This window comes from Bos taurus, chromosome 5 (genome assembly GCF_002263795.3).
Source record: "Bos taurus isolate L1 Dominette 01449 registration number 42190680 breed Hereford chromosome 5, ARS-UCD2.0, whole genome shotgun sequence".
Taxonomy (NCBI): Eukaryota; Metazoa; Chordata; class Mammalia; order Artiodactyla; family Bovidae; genus Bos; species Bos taurus.
In genome coordinates, this window is record NC_037332.1 from 110,996,719 (window position 1) to 111,013,959 (window position 17,241).

The 17,241-nt window shown below is 55.3% G+C and overlaps 1 protein-coding gene across 2 annotated transcripts in view; it reads left to right on the forward strand.

Moving 5' to 3' along the window:
• The window catches only part of CACNA1I (calcium voltage-gated channel subunit alpha1 I), a 127,211-nt gene that overhangs the window by 14,731 nt on the left and 95,239 nt on the right, over positions 1–17,241 (forward strand). The window contains exon 3 of one of the 2 annotated variants that reach the window (XM_059887167.1): positions 15,979–16,090. In XM_059887167.1, coding sequence (XP_059743150.1) covers positions 15,979–16,090 — 112 coding nt within the window. Of the gene's footprint in view, positions 1–15,749; positions 16,091–17,241 lie in introns of those variants that run through there. The other variant, XM_024992917.2, reaches the window with a different exon arrangement.

Consider the following 17,241-nt stretch of genomic DNA (forward strand, 5'->3'; position numbering starts at 1 on the left):
AGATTTGTGCCAGTTACCGTGCTGATACCTGTGCCCTCATCCGTGCAGACATTGCTAATCGATCACAGCGTCCTCCAGCAGGGCGCCCTTGACAGCATGACTAATCAGTTTGAAACCCATTTTCCACCCTCGATTAGATTTTAAGAGCCTTTCTTAGGCATGTCACCGGCGGTGTGCGGGAGAAAGGCCAGTGGTGGGTTGTATGTACTCTGGTTTCCTTTCCCTGAGCCTTAGTTTTCTCATCTCTGTGATGGGACAAAGACGATTAGAGATGATTCTTGCAAAGCACCCAGCCATGTGTCCAGCCCAGAAGTGGGGTCAGGGAGGAGGGGCGGTGATAATAACAAGAGCCAGCACTTCAACTGTGCTGAATGCTTTGCCTGCAGTATCACCTTTTAACCCCTATAACCACCCCCTAGGAGGTAGGCTTTCAGAGCCCCATTTACACATGGGGAAAGTGAGCTCAGAGAGGTTGACTAACTTTTATCCAGGTTGCACAGCCAGGATGTGGTAAAGCTAGCACAAAAACCTCAATCTCTCTGAATTCCCCAGGCTCAGCTTTTATCCAGGACACGGCTGCCACCTTCGGAGGCTGGAGACAGGTTCTCCACACTCCACCGGAGCAAGGATGCTTTGCAGTTCCGGGCGGCTGGGCGAGGGTCTTCCTGGGTTCCAGCTTCTACCTTCGGCAGCCACCTCACTGTGCCCTGCCAGGGGCCACCCCCCAGGAGGACTTTGCAGCCCCCTGCCTCCCCGCGTGCCCCTGGCTGCTGCCTGCCCCATGCCAGCCTGCGCTGAGCCAGAGCCGTGGGAGCCAGCCATGCGTGGTGGGAGCCGGTCGGCTGTGGAGGCTGCCTCTCTGCTGGGCAGGGGGAGGGCGCCAGCCTGGGCCGGGAGGCGGGAGACACCAGCTGCCGGTGACCTTGGGCAAGTCACTTCCCCTCTTTCGCCCTTGGCCTGCCTGTCTGCAGGATGGGGAGACTCGGGCAGTCTCCCCGAGTCAGGAGGGGCTGTCTGGGGTGCTCACTTCCCTGCTGCCTTTGTCAGAAAGTGTCCCTGTGGTGTGCAGGGATGGGGCTCTGTGTTCCCGGTGGGCAGGTGTGCTCGCTCTGTGCTTTCATGGCTGTGGTCCTGGTTCTCATCTGCTCCTCCGTCCCTGCCTGGCTCTGCTGCTAGGACTGAGGGTCTGTGGGTGCGCTTGCATTGAAGCCCACCTGGCTGAGACCCCTGCCACCTTGCAGACCCTCTGACCTGGGTCATCATGGGGCAGGAAGAGACAGGGTCCATTTTCTCATCACAGCCCTGTGGTGTCAAGCTTTGTGCTGTTCGCTGTGAGGGTTCAGTGAATTTGCTGAGGTGGGCAAACGGGCTCTTGTTCATCCGTCCTTTACTCACCCATTCATGAGCTGGGTCGGCAAGCCTTTACTGAGTGCCTGCCATGTACCAGGCTCAGAGGCCAACCATGGCTGTTTTGTGCAGGGGAGGGTCACTCTGGCTCCCTTGGTGAGAAGCCAGCTAGGAGACCATCATGAGAGGAGATCTGGGGAGGCTGGTGGCTGAGGGTGCTGGTGGGGCCGGAAAGGGGGTCCGAGTGGAGGCATGGCTGCCTTGGGGGTCACAGAGGTGACCCCAGGGATTGTAGCTTGGTCAAGCATGAATGTTAACCTTCTTGGCCAAGGGGCTTTTGTCTTTGCTGAGCCTCAGTTTGCTCATCTGTGAAATGGGAACTTCAACGACCCCCAGTTGGGAATATCAGGGGTTCCAGTGAGAATTCCAGGGCAAGCATTGACTGGGAAAACTGCTAAGTGTGGAGTAGCAGCTGTGCGCACCCTGGAGCCAATGATGGAGCTGACGGGGACACACTGGGGTGACTTGGGTGACCCGGCTCAGGACAAGGGTTTTCAAGGTTGGTGGATAGCTGGGTCCTGTGTCTGGATGATGGTCTGAGAAGCCTGTGGGCTGGGTTGCCCCCAGGGAGAGAGATGCCGACTCCTGCAGGGTGGAGGGAGGGCATGAAGTTTGGGGAGTGAGGGGGAGAAGGCCAAGAAAGCCCTCACCACAGGAAGAGAAATGGGGTGTCACCACCCTCCCACCGCCCTGCTGCCCTTGCTCTGGTCATTTAGTCCATCCCCCTGCCTCTGGTGGGCTACGTCTCTGCTGCATCAGATGGGCCTGGGGTCAATTGATAAGCACCTTTTGGGCCTTCTGAGGCTCTAGACTGACTGTCAGGAAGTCCTCCTTAATCTAACCCCCCTCCCCCTCCTGTTCTGAGCCCTTTCCCTGGGTCGGGGTCATTGGGAAATCCGAGCCTGTATTCCTCCACCTCTTCCTGTGTAAACAGGTGGCCTCTGGGATCTCACCCCTCCTGCCCCACTGACAGCTGGCATCTTCCTCCTTCCTCTTTCCCACATGGTGGAGAGAACCCCCGAGCAGGAACCCAGAGCGTAGCGCCCTCTGCTGAGTGCCTGTTTCCTGCACCCCTCCTCCCCACTCGCCTTCATCCTCCGGGGGTCCTGGGCTCCCGGTGTGGACGCGGTTTGTCATCAGTTAAGGGCTGTTCGCTCCCTCCCTCCCTTGCTGCCTTCTTCCATTTGTTTGCTTATTCATTCCTCCCTCAGAAACCTTCAGCGGCAATCTCACCCCCAGAATAGTCTCACTTAGCCTGGATTCGGGGCCTTCCACCATCCACCTGGTTGGCCTCCAGCCGCCTTTCTGCTGTTTCTCTTCACACACTCTGTCCTGAAGCCCAAACACGCTGCTCGTGTTTCCTGACACCCCTGCCTGCCCGTCTTTGCTTACGCTGGGTCTGCCCCCTGAGACACCCTCTCCCCCAGTCTCTAGGGTGCCAAATCCTGCCAGCCCCACCAGCACCAGCTTCCTGGCCACCACCTGCAGGAATCTCAGCTTTTTCCTCTCTATCCTCCCGCAGTCCTTCCCTAGCCTCCGGCCTCGGGAGATTGTTGGTGGCTAGCCTTGTCTCCTCCTCCCTCAGTGGGGTCCCAGAGGGCTGGGCCCGTGGCTCTCACTTGACTCTGTCTCCAACGCACAGGCGTCTCATCACTTTCTGCCTTACAAAGTACTTTCCTGCTTGCCACGACCTCTCAGATACTCTCCTCCCGTGGGGTGCCGGGACCAGAAGTCTGCTAGCTCCCCATTCTACAGCTGGGAAGCCTGAGGCTGAGGAAGGGAGCCTGACCTGCCTGAGGGCACGTATTGAGTAGTGGACAAAGCCAGCACAGATCAGAGCCCAGGACTCTCAGGCCAGGGCCTGCTAGTGGCTGGGGAAGGGGTTCTTTCGGGGAGGGTATCCCCTCCTCCTTCAGCACTGGCCCAAAGGGAACGTCCAGACGGACGGCAAGTGTTGCTGGAAGAAGCAGCACATGTCTGGGAAATTGTCCGTTTCCCTCCATCTGGCGTAGAGAAGGTTGTTTTTCTCAGAAATACAAGTCAGCACCAAGCTGTGCCCTGGGGATGCTCGCGGTGGTCAGAGTGGATGCTGCACACTCATTGGTCAGCAGGGTGGACCTGACAGCCAGTCGGAGGAGCCTGGCTGGGCCAGGGAGAGCCTGACCCACAGGGCAGTCTCAGGTATTGTCACCTGGAGATGTCTATATAAACAGAGCTACAGGTGCAGAAGCTGCCCCTGACAAAGCCTAGGAGGGTTGGTGAAGCCTACCTGGAGGAGGGGACATTTGGCTGGGTCTTGCTGCATGAGTAGGAGTTTCCCAGGAGGGCAGATGAGGAATGGTGTTTTAGGCAGGGGGACTAGTGTAGGGAACAGGAAGGAGTTTAGTGTGGCTGGAGTGGTGTGAGGAGGGGCGGGATAGCAGGGTATGAAATGCCAGGTTAGAGCTTACTCTCCATCTTGTGGACACTGCAGAACCACTGAAGGATGTCCAGCAGGGATAGGGCACATGTAATTTCATTTATTAGAACAGTTCCTCCTGAAGCAGAATGGCAGGTGCTTGAGGGAGAGAGACTAAGGTCAGGAGACCAAGCAGGAACCACCTGTAATAGATACAGATCAATCAATTGATGGATTCAACAAGCGTTTAGCGAAGCCCAGCTTCAGTAGTGTTGAACACTGTCCTAGACAGAAGTGGAGGGCTGTTCAGCCACGCTGGGGGGAGCCACAGTGTACCAGGCCTGGCACCCAGCCTTGGCCCCCGGGAGACCCCAATCTGATGGGGGAGGCAGAACTACACCCAGATCATACTCTAGTGAAGAAAAACGGGGTAAAGACTGGGCAGAGGGACCCTGAGTGGGCTGTGGGCACCAGGAGGCTGGTCAGTCCGTTGTGACTGGGAAGCCGCAGGAGCCCTCCGTGGACGAGGAGTGGGGCAGGAGAGACTTTGGTGGGGGAGAAGGTGGGGACGGGGCATGATATCCCAGTGGAGGAAACAGCCTGATCGGAGGCTCAGAGTCAAGCTGGGGTCACCAAGGTCGCTGACTACAGCCTGGGGGCTGGGCTGGGAGACCAGAGGAGTGGGGTCTGAGCACAGAGGGACATTCGGGGTCTAGATTCTGGAAGGCTGTGCCAGAGAGGATGCTGGTGATCCCTAAGGGCCTCCCATGCACTGCCTGGTGCAGCTCAGGTCCCTCCTTGAGATTTCCCATTTGACAGCCGAGGCTCAGAGAGGGGACATGCTTGTCCAGACCACCCTGCCAGGCGGTGGCTGAGGAGGCTTGGGGCAGGGGCCCGGGCCTGTGTCGCCAGCCCCTCGAAGCCCCGAGGTGAGCCCAGCTGGGAAGCCTCGTTGTGATTGATATAGAGCGGGCGGATTAGAAGGAGGGCTGGCTGGCTAATGAAGAGTCAACCCCCTCCTGGGACATTTAAAACACGATTGGATTTTTACTGTTCAGTCCCCCCTCAGCTGCAGCTTCATGTCAGAGGCCGACTTTGACCTGTCGCCTCCCTCAGACTGCCTCGCGGCCCTGTTGGGAGACAAATGGCCCCGTTCATTTCCCTGGGAGAGAAATCGATATGTCTTTTTAATCAGCCAGAAGGTCTTCCTGCTCATCTCCCTCCAGCTCTCCTATGGGGCCGCCATCCATGTTTCCTTCCCCAGCTGCCCTGGGGAGTCCTGCGTCCCCTGTCTCCCGTCAAGTTCAAATCCTGACTCTGCTGCTGACTGCTGTGTGGTACTGAGCAAGCCACTTGACCTCTCTGGGCTCCAATTTCTATCTGACTCCTGTATATAGATGAGAAAGCAGAACGAGAAGCCTTGGCTGACTGTGAGATTCTGTATGAATATTAGGGGCTGGGCTAGGGGAAGAGACCCAGCCCAAGTATAAGCCCTGTGACCTCAGGCGGTCACTCCTCCTGTCTTCATCTCAATTTCCAAAAAACAAAAAAACCAGGACTGAGGAAGGGGTTGAACCGTATCAACCGTGATCTTCAGTTGGGTGTGATTTTGCCCACGGTATTTGACAACGTCTGCAGACATCCACTCCAGTGTTCTTGCCTGGAGAATCCCAGGGACGGGGGAGCCTGGTGGGCTGCCATCTCTGGGGTCGTACAGAGTCGGACATGACTGAAGTGACTTAGCAGCAACAGCAGACACTGTTGGTCGTCACAGCTCAGGGAGGGTGTGCTACTGGGCATTGTTGTCTTTCAGTCGCTAAGTCGTGTCTGACTCTTTCCGACCCCATCCACTGACTGCGGCACATCAGGCTCCTTTGCCCTCCAGTATCTCTCAGAGTTTGCTCAAATTCATGTCCATTGAGTCAGGGATGCTATCTAACTATCTCATCCTCTGCCACTTCTTTCTTCTTTTGCCTTCTATCTTTCCCAGTGTCAGCATGTGTTACTGGTTGCCAGTGGGTAAAGGTCAGACATCCTACAACGCACAGGCTAGCCTACAACAAAGGGTCCTCCATCCCTTGATGTCAATAGTGCGGAGGCTCAGAAGGTCCCTGAGATCTCCTGAAGCTCCGAGAGTGTGGAAAGCATGGAGCTGAGGGTCTTGTGAGGAGGAGGGCTGAGACGGAGGGAAGCTGAGGATGATCACTGAGAGAGAAGAGGAGGACATGCAGAGTCCCAACTGGCAGGGTTTCTTGTGGTCTCCTAGACTTGAGTTTGAGTCCTGGAGCTGCCATTTACTAGGAGTCACATTCTTGATCACCCCCTTCCTTCCACCCACCCATCTCCCCACCCGCCTTCCTTTGCTTCATGCATCAATTCATCCAGCCACTCCCCAACCCACTCATCCATCCATCCACCCATCTATCCATTCATCTTTTCATTTCTTCATCTGTTTATCTGCACACCCACCCATCTATTCACTCAGTCCTTACATCTGTGCATTTATCTACCCACCTTCCCAATCATCTACCCATTCAATCATCCATTGCTCCAACCACACAAAGGCCTCCTTCTCACCCTCCTACCTACCCATCTATCAACCATTCAGTTATTTGGCAAATGCAGAATACCCAGCCCAACCCTCTGTTGGGCACCATCACTCTCTCCTTGTAGCACTTACAAGACCTCTTGTACCTGACTTCTTATTTTTACCTTCTGCTAGACTGTGAGCTCCCTGAGGGCAGGCTCCATGTTCCATTAATGCATGTCTCTTCTTCAGCCTTGACCCTCAGCCCTATGCTGCACATAGTGGGTGTGCAGCAAAGCTTTCAGCGAAGCACATCCTAGTCAACAAGGTTGGAGGTGGAGGTTATACAGACAGAGAGGAGGCTGGCCAAAAGCTCTTACACAATGGAACGCAGAGCCAACGAATCTGGAAATTCTCTGGAAGGCAGTAGGGAGCCATGGAAGGCTTTTGGTTTTGGAGGAGCCCTCGGACTGCTGCGTGGAGGGTGTGTCAGAGAAGGCAGGGCTGCAGGAGGAGCAGGCTGTTCATGGACTTAGGAGTGAGAGAGCGAGGCTTGCCTGGGGCAGTGGGGTTCAGAGGTGGGATGGAGAGGAGAGATTTAGGGGGTGAGATGGACAGGTCTCTGAGATGGACGTCAGGGGTGAGGGGAAGGAGGGCTCTGAGGGGTTCTAGCCTGGACAGCTTGCAGGATTGGTGGTAGTTGGGGTCATCGTTCATGGGGTGGGAAGTTCAGGGGGGAGTTTGGTGGTCTGCAGAGAGGATGACCTATCCCATTTTAGACATGATGACTTTGAGAGGTTCCCTGGGACATCCCAGAGCAGTGCTTGGGAGGCTGTGGCTCACTCTGGACCTGTCAGTCCAGGGAGGATCATCGAGGCTGTGGCTCTGGTGTGGGTTCAGTGGATGGAGAGGGAATCTCAGGGGCCTGGGGAGCCCGAGAAAGGCCAGCATTTAAAGGGTGAGGTCCATCAAGCAGGATGAGGGTCTGTCCAGGGGCTTGTGGTGTCCCCAGCGCCCAGCAGGAGTTTCTGGAACAAGGGTCTTAAACTGAGGTTCATCCACTTGAATCCGGACAAGCTTCGTGTTTGGTTTCATTGACTTCCAACTGAAATGTAGCATTTCTTTGTGTTATGAACAGAGGCAGCCGAGCACAATGGGGTTGCCGGCAGTTCCTGCGACTGTCACCAGCAGCAGTCACCGATATTTTGAGCCACATCACGGTTCCTTGTAGAGCTCTGGGAATGTCATTGTCATTCTCCCCGGCTTCCCAGGCACACAGGCTCAGACCCGCCCCTGGCTTTGGTTATTCATTGTGTTGATAACGAAGCACACAGAGTTCTCCATCACAAATTTGTTTTCCTAAAAAATATTTTGACAACTATTTTAACATAACTGTCTTCTTTCTTTTCTAATACTAAGCTTTCTTAAAAAAAATTATGCACTTAAAAACAGTATTCTGAGAAAGGGTTCATGAACTTCCCCAGGAGGTACAGAAATGCTTAAGAGCTGCTGGTGCAGGGAAGAGAGTGGGTCGGCCGTGCCCAGTGCTGCTGCCCCCAGGGGGCCGTGGAGGCTGGTGTGCACACACTTTGGCGTGTGTAAGTGTGGGAGGGGCTCCGTGTGAATGCACATGTGAACATGTACACATGTGTGGTCAGGGGCAGGCAGAGAAGACATGTGGTGGGGGATGGGCCCCCAGGAGGCCAAGGAAGAGCGGCATCACCCTCTGTCCAGCCCTCACCCTGTCCAACCGCATCTCCGTTAGTGTTTGTGTCTGCCCATGGCTTCTGCAGGGCAGGGACCATGTCATCTTCATTCAGGGCTTCCAGGGTCACTGTGGGCCAGACAGAGCGGGGGCAGGGGCTCAGTGAAGAGGGGCTGAGTATAGGAATAGTGAGTGATGGATGTTAGAAAGGAGAGGAGGGGGCGTTCGAGGTGGGGAGCGGGGCTGCAGATCCCTTCAACACAGAAATCCCTCTTTAGCCTCCTCGATGCCTCCAAGTGACGGGCACCTCACTCCTTCCTGAGGTTGTAGATGCCCTGAGCTGCTGCTCCAGGTGGGCCTCTGGGCACAGAGAAGGTCGGATATGCGCTGCCCTTGGAGAGCACGGCCTGGTTGGGGGCAGGACACCGGGACAGAACCACACTGTCATCAGGGGCACGTCTGAGGTTCTGTAAGGGGCCCGGGGAGGCCTCCGCACCCCCTGCTAGGACTCCAAGAGGCTCCCCGGCGGGTGCACCTTCTTTGTGGATGGGCTCCTGAGGCTGGGTCGGCTCGCAGACAGCGGGACCCTGGTCCCCAGGGGCCTTCCCTGCCCGTCTCTTCAGCAGTGGCTGAAGTGCGGCATCTGGTGGGTTTCCTTGGCGGGAGCTTCCTTCCGTGGACCATCCACCCCGGTTTTCTTCCAGGCTGGCGGCCCCAGTTCCCTCGCCACTGCCTCCTCCACTTCGGCTGTCTGCACTGGGCACGGAGGCCTGCTGGGCATCTGGGAATCAAAGACTTTGGCCAAATTCAATGAGTTGTCAAATTACACAGACTCTAAGAAGTGGGCTTGGGGGCAGCGACACTCTTTCTAAGGGATCTCAGCCCCCTGAACTTATAGCTTATCACTAGAATCAGTCAGCCTGGGGAAGGGCTGTGTGTCGTGTGGGGAGCTCCCTGTCACTAGAAGCACGTAAGTGGAGAGAGGATGAGGACCATCTGCCTAGCGGGTCCATTCACTTTGTGGAACAATTTTCTGTCTCAGCTGAACCACTGTGTCAGCTTGGCCAAATCCTGCCACCTCTGAACTTTCATTTTCTTTCCTTTTTTTTTTTTGGCCACACCATGAGGCATGTGGGATGAGAGAGCTTAGTTCCCTGACCAGGGATCAAATACATGCCCCTTTCAGTGGAAGCGGGGAGTCTTAACCACTGGATCTCTAGTGAAGTCCTGGGACCTTCATTTTCATATCTGTAAAGTGGGTGGAATGATGTCTGCCATGCCCATCTTCCAAGGTTGCCGTGGGCTCGGACAGAAGAAATTCTTAAACGAAGACAGGATGCTGCGAGGTTCAGATCCCCGTTCCGTCCCTTGCTGTGGCCTCGGGCAAGTCTGTGGAACAGGGGTGACACCACTCCTTTGCAGGTTGTGGTGAAGGTCTTCTGGGGGGTCCCTGACAGCCAGTGCCCCAGCAGGGGTTGTGGCTTTTTAATTGTTGCATTTTATATTTCCCTATAGCTGTCGCTCGGCATCACTTTTTGTTACACTTTTCATTGTGATAAAATGTGCATGCAATAGAGCTCGCAAATCTTAATGTCTAGCTCAAGGCATTTTTCCATGTAAACACACTCCTGTGACCTCACTCCGTCCAAGAAGGACATCTCCAGCCCTCGCAGGCTCCCTCACTCCACCCGGGATGAACTCTCTCTCCTCTAGAGTTGCTGCCCTCTCTCACTGTTGCTTCGCTTTGCCTGGGTTTTCACTTCGTATGACTTGGACGCTCTTTGCTCTTCTGGCTCCTGTTACCAGTGTCAGGTCTGGCCGCTCCATCCACGCAGCTGTGGTAGCATGTTCTTTTAGGTCACTGAGTAGTGTTCCATCAAAGGAAATGTGTCGCAGTTTCTCAGCCTTGGCACTGTGGGCATTTCAGGCTGGAGAATTCTTTGTGGTGAGGCTGCTCTGTGCATTGTGGTGCGTTGAGCGGCATCCTTGGTCTCCACTCACCAGATACCAAGAGCCTCCTTCAAAACCCAGTTGTGACAACCCAAAATGTCTCCAGACATGGCCGTATGTCCCCCCGGGGGCCGAAATCATCTCCAGTTGAAATCTCCTGCCCGACTCATTCTCCTGTCGATGGCCACTTAGATTGTTCTCAAGTTGGGACTGTTAAAGGTAACACGTGCTTTTTTGTGGACTTACTTGGGCATTTCTCTGGGGGGCGTGGACCCAAGAGTGGCACAGCTGGATCCTAGCATGGGCTTATGTTTTTTAAAGTCACCCTTCTTTTTTAAAAAATACTTATTTATTTAATTTTTGGCTGTGCCTGGGCTTCACTGCTGCACAGGGCTTTCTCTAGTTGTGGAGAGTGGGGGCTGCTCTCTAGTCACGGTGTGTGGGCTACTTGTTGCGGTGGCTTCTCTTGCTGTGGAGCCCAGGCTCGAGGGTGCTCAGGCTTCTGTAGTTGTGGCACATGGGCTCAGGAGTTATGGGCTCGAGAGTGAGGGCTCAGTGGTTGGTGGCACATGGCTGTTACCCTGTGGCATGTGGAACCTTCCTAGATCAAGAATTGAGCCCATGTCCTCTGTTTTAGCAGGTGGGTTCTTAACCATTGGATCCCCAGAGAAGCCCTCTGTTTAGTTTTAATAAATGCTGCCAAGCAGCTTTCCAGAGTGGTTGTGCCTCATAAAGATAAGTCGAGTGAATGAGTGAGTAAGTGAATGGATCTCCTCCTTAAAGCCCAGGGCCTGAAGCACAGCTAACATTCAGGATGGTAGCCACTTCTAGTACAGTGCATACTACGTGGCCTCAGACCATGGCAGGTCCTAGAACAGGTAAGCACTCTGGGCACCTCCAGCCTGGCTCATCTCAGTACACTGATTCACAGGTCAGGTATCCAGTAGGTGTTCCATGGATGCCTGTGAACCTGGCCTTGGAAGAGCACAGAGCTGGCCCAAGAACAAGGGTCTGGAAGCTCGGGCCCTGGTCTATGAAGGCCTGAGGCCTGGGTGCCCATCCTTGGATGCCCTGGAGACAGACAGAGGAGGGAGCTCTGTATAGGGGCAGGCTCACCTTCCCTGCCTCCCTGGTCTAGGAGCATGTAGCTCCCAGCTTGCTTCCTCCACTTGATTTATTTAGACAACCGAAGTGCACACTGGGAAATGGATCTGATTTCAGATTTGACAAAAATAAAAACAAACTTGGCTGCCCCAGCCAAACCGAGCACTCCCATCCCCTACCTACCCTCCCAGAGCCCCCTGGAATTGCAGAAACCATGACTGTCAGCTGAGCCTGCAGGATGGAGGGTGGTGGTTGCCATGGTAACCGTGCAGGCCTCTGGTTCTGGTTCCTGAAGAGGAGGCTGCCCTGAGGGGCCTGGTTGGGCTCTGGACATTGCCCAGCCAGTCACTCTTCTCTTTAGGAAGTGGGAGGTTCAAGGGGGCCCCTGGCATCGTAGCTTTGCTGGTGGCTCTGTCCTACCAGGTGACACCCCAGCTTCTTAAGACAGCAGCCAGGCATGGGGTGGAGATGGTCCTGGTCTGGCTCAGCTCTTGCTGGGGACTTTGAGGCTGGCACCCTCTCCTCACTGGCTTCCTCTCCCATCCTCTCCTCCACCATCTCCTTCCTTCCCAGTCAGAGTGAGTGAGTGAGTGAGTGAAGTCGCTCAGTCGTGTCTGACTCTTTGCGACCCCATGGACTGTAGCCTACCAGGCTCCTCTGTCCATGGGGTTTTCCAAGCAAGAACACTGGAGTGGATTGCCATTTCCTTCTCCAGGAGATCTTCCCGACACAGAGATTGAACCCGGGTCTCCCGCATTGTAGGCAGATGCTTTACCGTCTAAGCCACCAGGGAAGTCTCCCAGTCGGAAGGGAAAAGCAAATATTCCACTGAGCATGTGCCGGTCCAGGCCCTGTTCCCTGAGGCCACAGCATGTGGCTGAGAACATGGGGTTTGGAGTCAGGAGAAGCATGTTCAAATCCTGACTTTGCCACATACCAGCCATGGTATGACCCTAGGTGGCTGTGGCTGGAGCCCTGGAGCCAATGCTGGTACCTCAGTTTCCTCATCTGTAAAATGGGGTAACAGTAGCACCTGCCAGTTGAGGGGACTCGGCTGAAGGTGAAGGACGACTCTCCAAGTTGTTGATTGATTGTATTTAAAGCCTGTGAGTGAAGGTTCAGTCCTCGGGAGGCAGCCATGGTCTAAAGGGTTTGTGATCGCATCTCTTGTCCTTACTCAAGGTCATGTTAAGTAATCAGCAGATAACACCAGTCTGAGATTCTCAGTCCTTTGCTGGTGAGGTGGCTTTTTTTTTCACCCAAAGTCAAAGAATGAGAAACCCTGGACCCTGTTATAGAAGAGGTGGACAAGGATAGGGGCTTCCCTGTTGCACATACATGACAAGCCCTGGTTCTTGTCCACGATCACATGGGTTCTGTGTTCTGGGGCCTCTGGGGTCCCTTCCTCATGTGCTTACTGTAAGGTTTAAATGACATATTATTAATATTTGCTATTTCATTAGAAAAGTGAAAAGCTCAGGGACCCTGTGGCTGGGGAGTCTCTTTCCTGAGGGTCACTTCCGCTCCAGGGTCATCGTGTCCCTGGGATGCTCTCTGCCCCTCTGTGTCCCCTCTGTGCAGTGGGGATGGGATCAGGGGCTCTCTGAGGGCCGGGATGGGGTTGTTCTGTGGCAAAGGTCACCTGGAGAGGCGTGAGGGTCTGGGCGGCCAAGGGGGCAGAGTGGCAGGGCCCTAACCACAGAGCCTTGGGTGCCGGTGGGGCCCTGAGCTTCACACCAGCTTCCCACCTGGAGCTGGCACCCAGGCCCCAGCCTGCCCTGTTACCCAGCAATCCTGTACCACCCTCTCTGGGCCTCTGTCCTCTCTTGTGCTGTCCCAGAGTCCCGGAGCTCTGCTTGACGGCTTTCAGAATTGCCCGGTGCTTGTGACTAACGATGGCAGCTCTGGGCGCTGGGCCAGGCCCTTCACGCCTTCCACCACTCTCCTTCCCCGCGCCACGTGGTCTGGTTTAACTTCAAGGAGGGCTTATGCCTTTGATCCCCGAGCCAGTGGGGAGTGTGTCAGGATCTGCAGACAGCGATGCCCGCTCTGGCCTGACTTCTGAGCCTCGCAGGCTCCTGGAAAGGGCCCAGCCCTGCCATCTGGGATTTCCCTGAGTGCCTTGGGGCAGGGCTGAGACTGTCCATCCCTGAAGCTGAGCCATCTAGAGGTGAAAGCCGCTCCATCTGCCCCTTTCGAGGGACGTGCACCAGAGGTGGCCCTGTGGCAGCGGCTCCGGCACCACTAAGTCAGACCGTTCGGGCATCTCATTGACTGTGACCTTGGCCAGGTCATTCCAGCTCTCCAGGCCATTTCTCCATCTGCTCCCTGTGGGCTATGAGAAGAGTTAGGGCCATGTCCCTAGGGGCCTGGCAGGCAGTAGTCATGACTACTGCCAAGTTCATTAACGCAATATGAGCTAGACCAGGTGGGTGGGGAGCACTTTGGGAAGGAGGCTGAGCCACCACTAGGTGAGTGGGGAAAGGTGCTTCAGGAAAGCTTCCAGAAGAGGTGACAGATGACCTGGGCTGTGAAGGATGAGTAGGAGTTTGCCTGGTAAAGTTGGTAGAAAGATATGCATGTTGGTAGAAAGGTATGCATGCATATCTCATTCAAAGGGTATAATTGGGGACAGCAAGAAGTTCAGTGCATGCCAAGGCTGGCGGGAGAGGCCAGAAGAGTTCATTGAGGTCAGAGTGTAGGAGGCTGTGGGTGTCAGGCTAGGGAGGCTGGAAGGCTTTTGAATAGGGGAGAGGTCTAATCAGAATTGGACTTCAGCCAGATTAATTTGGCGATGACGAAATGGGGCAAGAACAGCAGGCTCTGTTTTTGTAGCTCAGCTCTGCCTTTTTCCAGCTAGGGTCCTTGGGCAAAATTGTGTTCCCCTTTGTGACTCTGTTTCCTCACTTGTAACTGGGACTTGTAATAGGGCTGGAGGATTAAATGAGATAATGCTTGCAAAGAGCTTGGATAGTATTGGCCACACAACAAACACCTGGGGATTGTATGCAGGGCAGATTGGAGCGGCAGAGACCAGAGCTGGAGGCCAGCAGGGAGGCTGGGCAGGGCTCAGGTGAGAGGTGCTGAAGATGAGCTGAGGCCTCAGAGGCTGGCAAGGAAAGACACGGGCAGAGACAAGCCCTGCATCACAGAGGAGAGCAGGTCTGGGGTGAATCTCAGCTCCAGCGCTTCCCAGCTGTGTGAGCTGGGAGAGGCCCCTCATTTCTCTGAACCTCAGTTTTCCTAATCCGTAAAATGGGTCTGCTGACCCCCACTGCTCAGGGCCTTGGTGAGGAAGAAGTGGGAGTGCCAGGTTCCTGGAAGACACCTGCCAAGTGCACTTTGAACTTGAAGCTGGCAGGAAGGGCAAAGGGAGCAGAAGAGGTGGCTGGAAGGAGAGAGAGCACGACAGGCCAGGGGAAAAGGCAAAGAGGATGGGGGACGTTTGCTGGTAATTAGAACGTTTGAACTTCAAAAAAGTTAATTAATGATGAAGCTGCTGCTGGAGCGATGCTCAGGCTAGAAGGGGGCCCTGGCAACGACTGAAGTTAATTACAGGCTGTGGCGGGAGAGTGGCAGAGGTTTGAGGGGGCAGGAAGGAGCAGAGTTGGGGCAAGGAGGGTCTGACAGGGAGGCGGGAGGGAAGGCAGTATCCCAAGGTGAGCAAGGACCGGGGATGGGAGGGAAGCGGTTGCCAAGGAAACCAGGTCAATCTTCCATTAAGCAAGAGATCCTCACCCCACTGCTGGGTGGGGTCTGGCTGAGAGTCTGACTGGCATTGCTGCATCTGAGCTCAGAGAAAGGGCTTTGAAATTGAGGGGCCAGAGCTTTCATGTGGGGACACTCAAGAATCTTTGGGTGTCAGAGTGGGCAGCACCTAGAGAGGTTTACTCAATCAGACAGACATTTATTTTGCTCCTCCTAGATGCTTGGCACTGTTGGGGCATGAATGCCACCCCCCTGTCCCCTTGGAATGTAGGTTCTAGCCTTGGATAAAGACAATGAGCCTGTCAGCAAGTTAACCCATGAATGACCCAGGCCCTCGGGCCCTTCTGGGTTCTGGCTCCCCTGATTCCCTTGGGGGCTTGGGGATTCTAGGTTTGGGAGGGAGGGATGGGGCTGAACATCAGTGGGCTGTGTTCTACGATTGAGCAGGAACCAGCCAGGAAGGAGCAAGGTGTTAGAGAGGAGAGCAGCCTGGCCTGGAAAGCCCACTCACCCGCGTCTAAGCATGTGCCCTTGAGGCCTGGCCCAGGCTGCTGGCTGCAGGAGCCTTTCTGCCTGGACAGGCCTGAGGAGGCTGAGCCCCACCCTGACTTGTGCAGGGGTCAGGGGGAGCCCAGGCACAGACCTGCTGGAGTCTGGCAATGAGCTGTAACCCAGCCACAGGAGAGGAGAGAAGTACAGGGTGTCTGGCCAGTCTTAGCCATGCTGGATGGACGCTCTGCAGGGTTCAGCTCCAGGGCTTGGGTAGAGATGGAGGGGGTGTGGGTGGAGGAGGGGAGGGATGGTCAGAGAATGGAGGCAGTGACAGTCAGAGGAAGAAAGTCAGAGTTAGAGAGGCTGGGAGAGTCTGGAGATGGTCCCCCAGTCAGGTCTCTGGGGACCTCTTCCTTTCTGGTTCTGGGGAAGTTCAGGCTGGGGCAAAGAGGTCAGGGGAGGGCCATGGGGAGGGCATCCTGGCAGATGGTGGCTTAGTGGAGTTCAGGTTCTCTGGTGGGTTTGGCCATGTCTGTTGTGAGGAGTCGGGGTAGGCTGTTTAAAAGGTCTTTGAAAATATAGGCACTGACCCACCAGGGGAGGCACCTGGGGGGCAATGGGGTGGATATCTGTGTTGGTGGTGGGGGAGTGGCCCCCCAGCTGTTGTGTCCTTGACTTGGTGCGCACGTGGTTTGAATGTATCAGCATGCTGGTGATCCTGCTGAACTGCGTGACCCTCGGCATGTACCAGCCGTGCGACGACATGGACTGCCTGTCAGAGCGCTGCAAGATCCTGCAGGTGAGGCCGGCTGCCCCGCCCCGCCCCGCCCTCAGGCCCCGCCCATCCTAGCTAGGCCCCGTCCCGCCCCTCCCACTCACTGCCAGCTGGTCCTACCTGCGTCTCTTCCATCCTCTCTCCCTCCCGTCCTCTCCTCTCTGTCTCGAGACCTCTGCCCTAGTCCATGCCCTTCCTTTTCTCCCATCTCCAACTTCCTCCTGGTCTCCCCATCCCCAACCCACTATCCAGTAAAGCACAAGTGACCTGACACTCCCTGAAGAAAGCCTTGCCCTTCACGCCCAGTGATCGGGATAAAGGCCAAGCTCCATCACTATGCTGATGCCGTTAGGAGCCGCCTCCTGGACCTCTCCTATTCTCATCTCACAGAGATCCCAGGTGGAGGCCTGACCTTTGGCCCCTGTGGCACATGTACACCTGTAGTGCAGGGTGTTAGGTCTATACCCATTTTACAGATGTGGAAACATCTAATTCTGTCTCCCTTAGAAACTCAGATTCCTCCTGAGAGGAACTGCCCTCTGCTTCCTGTGTTCCCACAGGACTCAGAGGTTCCCAAGCAGCCCAGTTTCTCCGATTCCTTTGGGGGTACATGTTCAAGATCCAGACCCCTGGCCCATACAAAACCTACAGAATTAGAATCTCTGAGGTGGGTCTGGGGTCCAAGTGGGTAACAAGCTCCTGGGCCGGCCCCAGGGTCCTGGGTGGAGTTAGAACCCATTATTAACCTCAGTGAGTACTAGACTGGCTTCCCTACTAGGTGGTGAATTTAGCGAGCATTCATCTCTGGGCCCCCAACACTCAGCCTATGAGCTACCCAGAGAAGGTGCTCAGTGTCCATTTGCTGAATTGAATTGTCTTCAACCTTCATTGATTCTGGAAAGAGGGATTCCACCCAGGTCCCATCCTCAGCAAATAGACGCTCACAGAGCCCGTGATTGTGGCCATATTTGGGGCCTTCCTTTCCGAGCAGAGGAAGACATCACAGGGACCTGTGCCCACTGCAGGTGTCAGGCCTATTTTGAGAAAGCTCCTTCCGTGTGTGTTTAGGAGTCAGGGAGACCTGAGTGTCATTTCTTCCCTTCACTGCTGTGGGAACTGTGGCGAGTTTCTGAAGCAGTCTGAGATCCCGGTTCCTCATCTGTAAAATGGCAGCA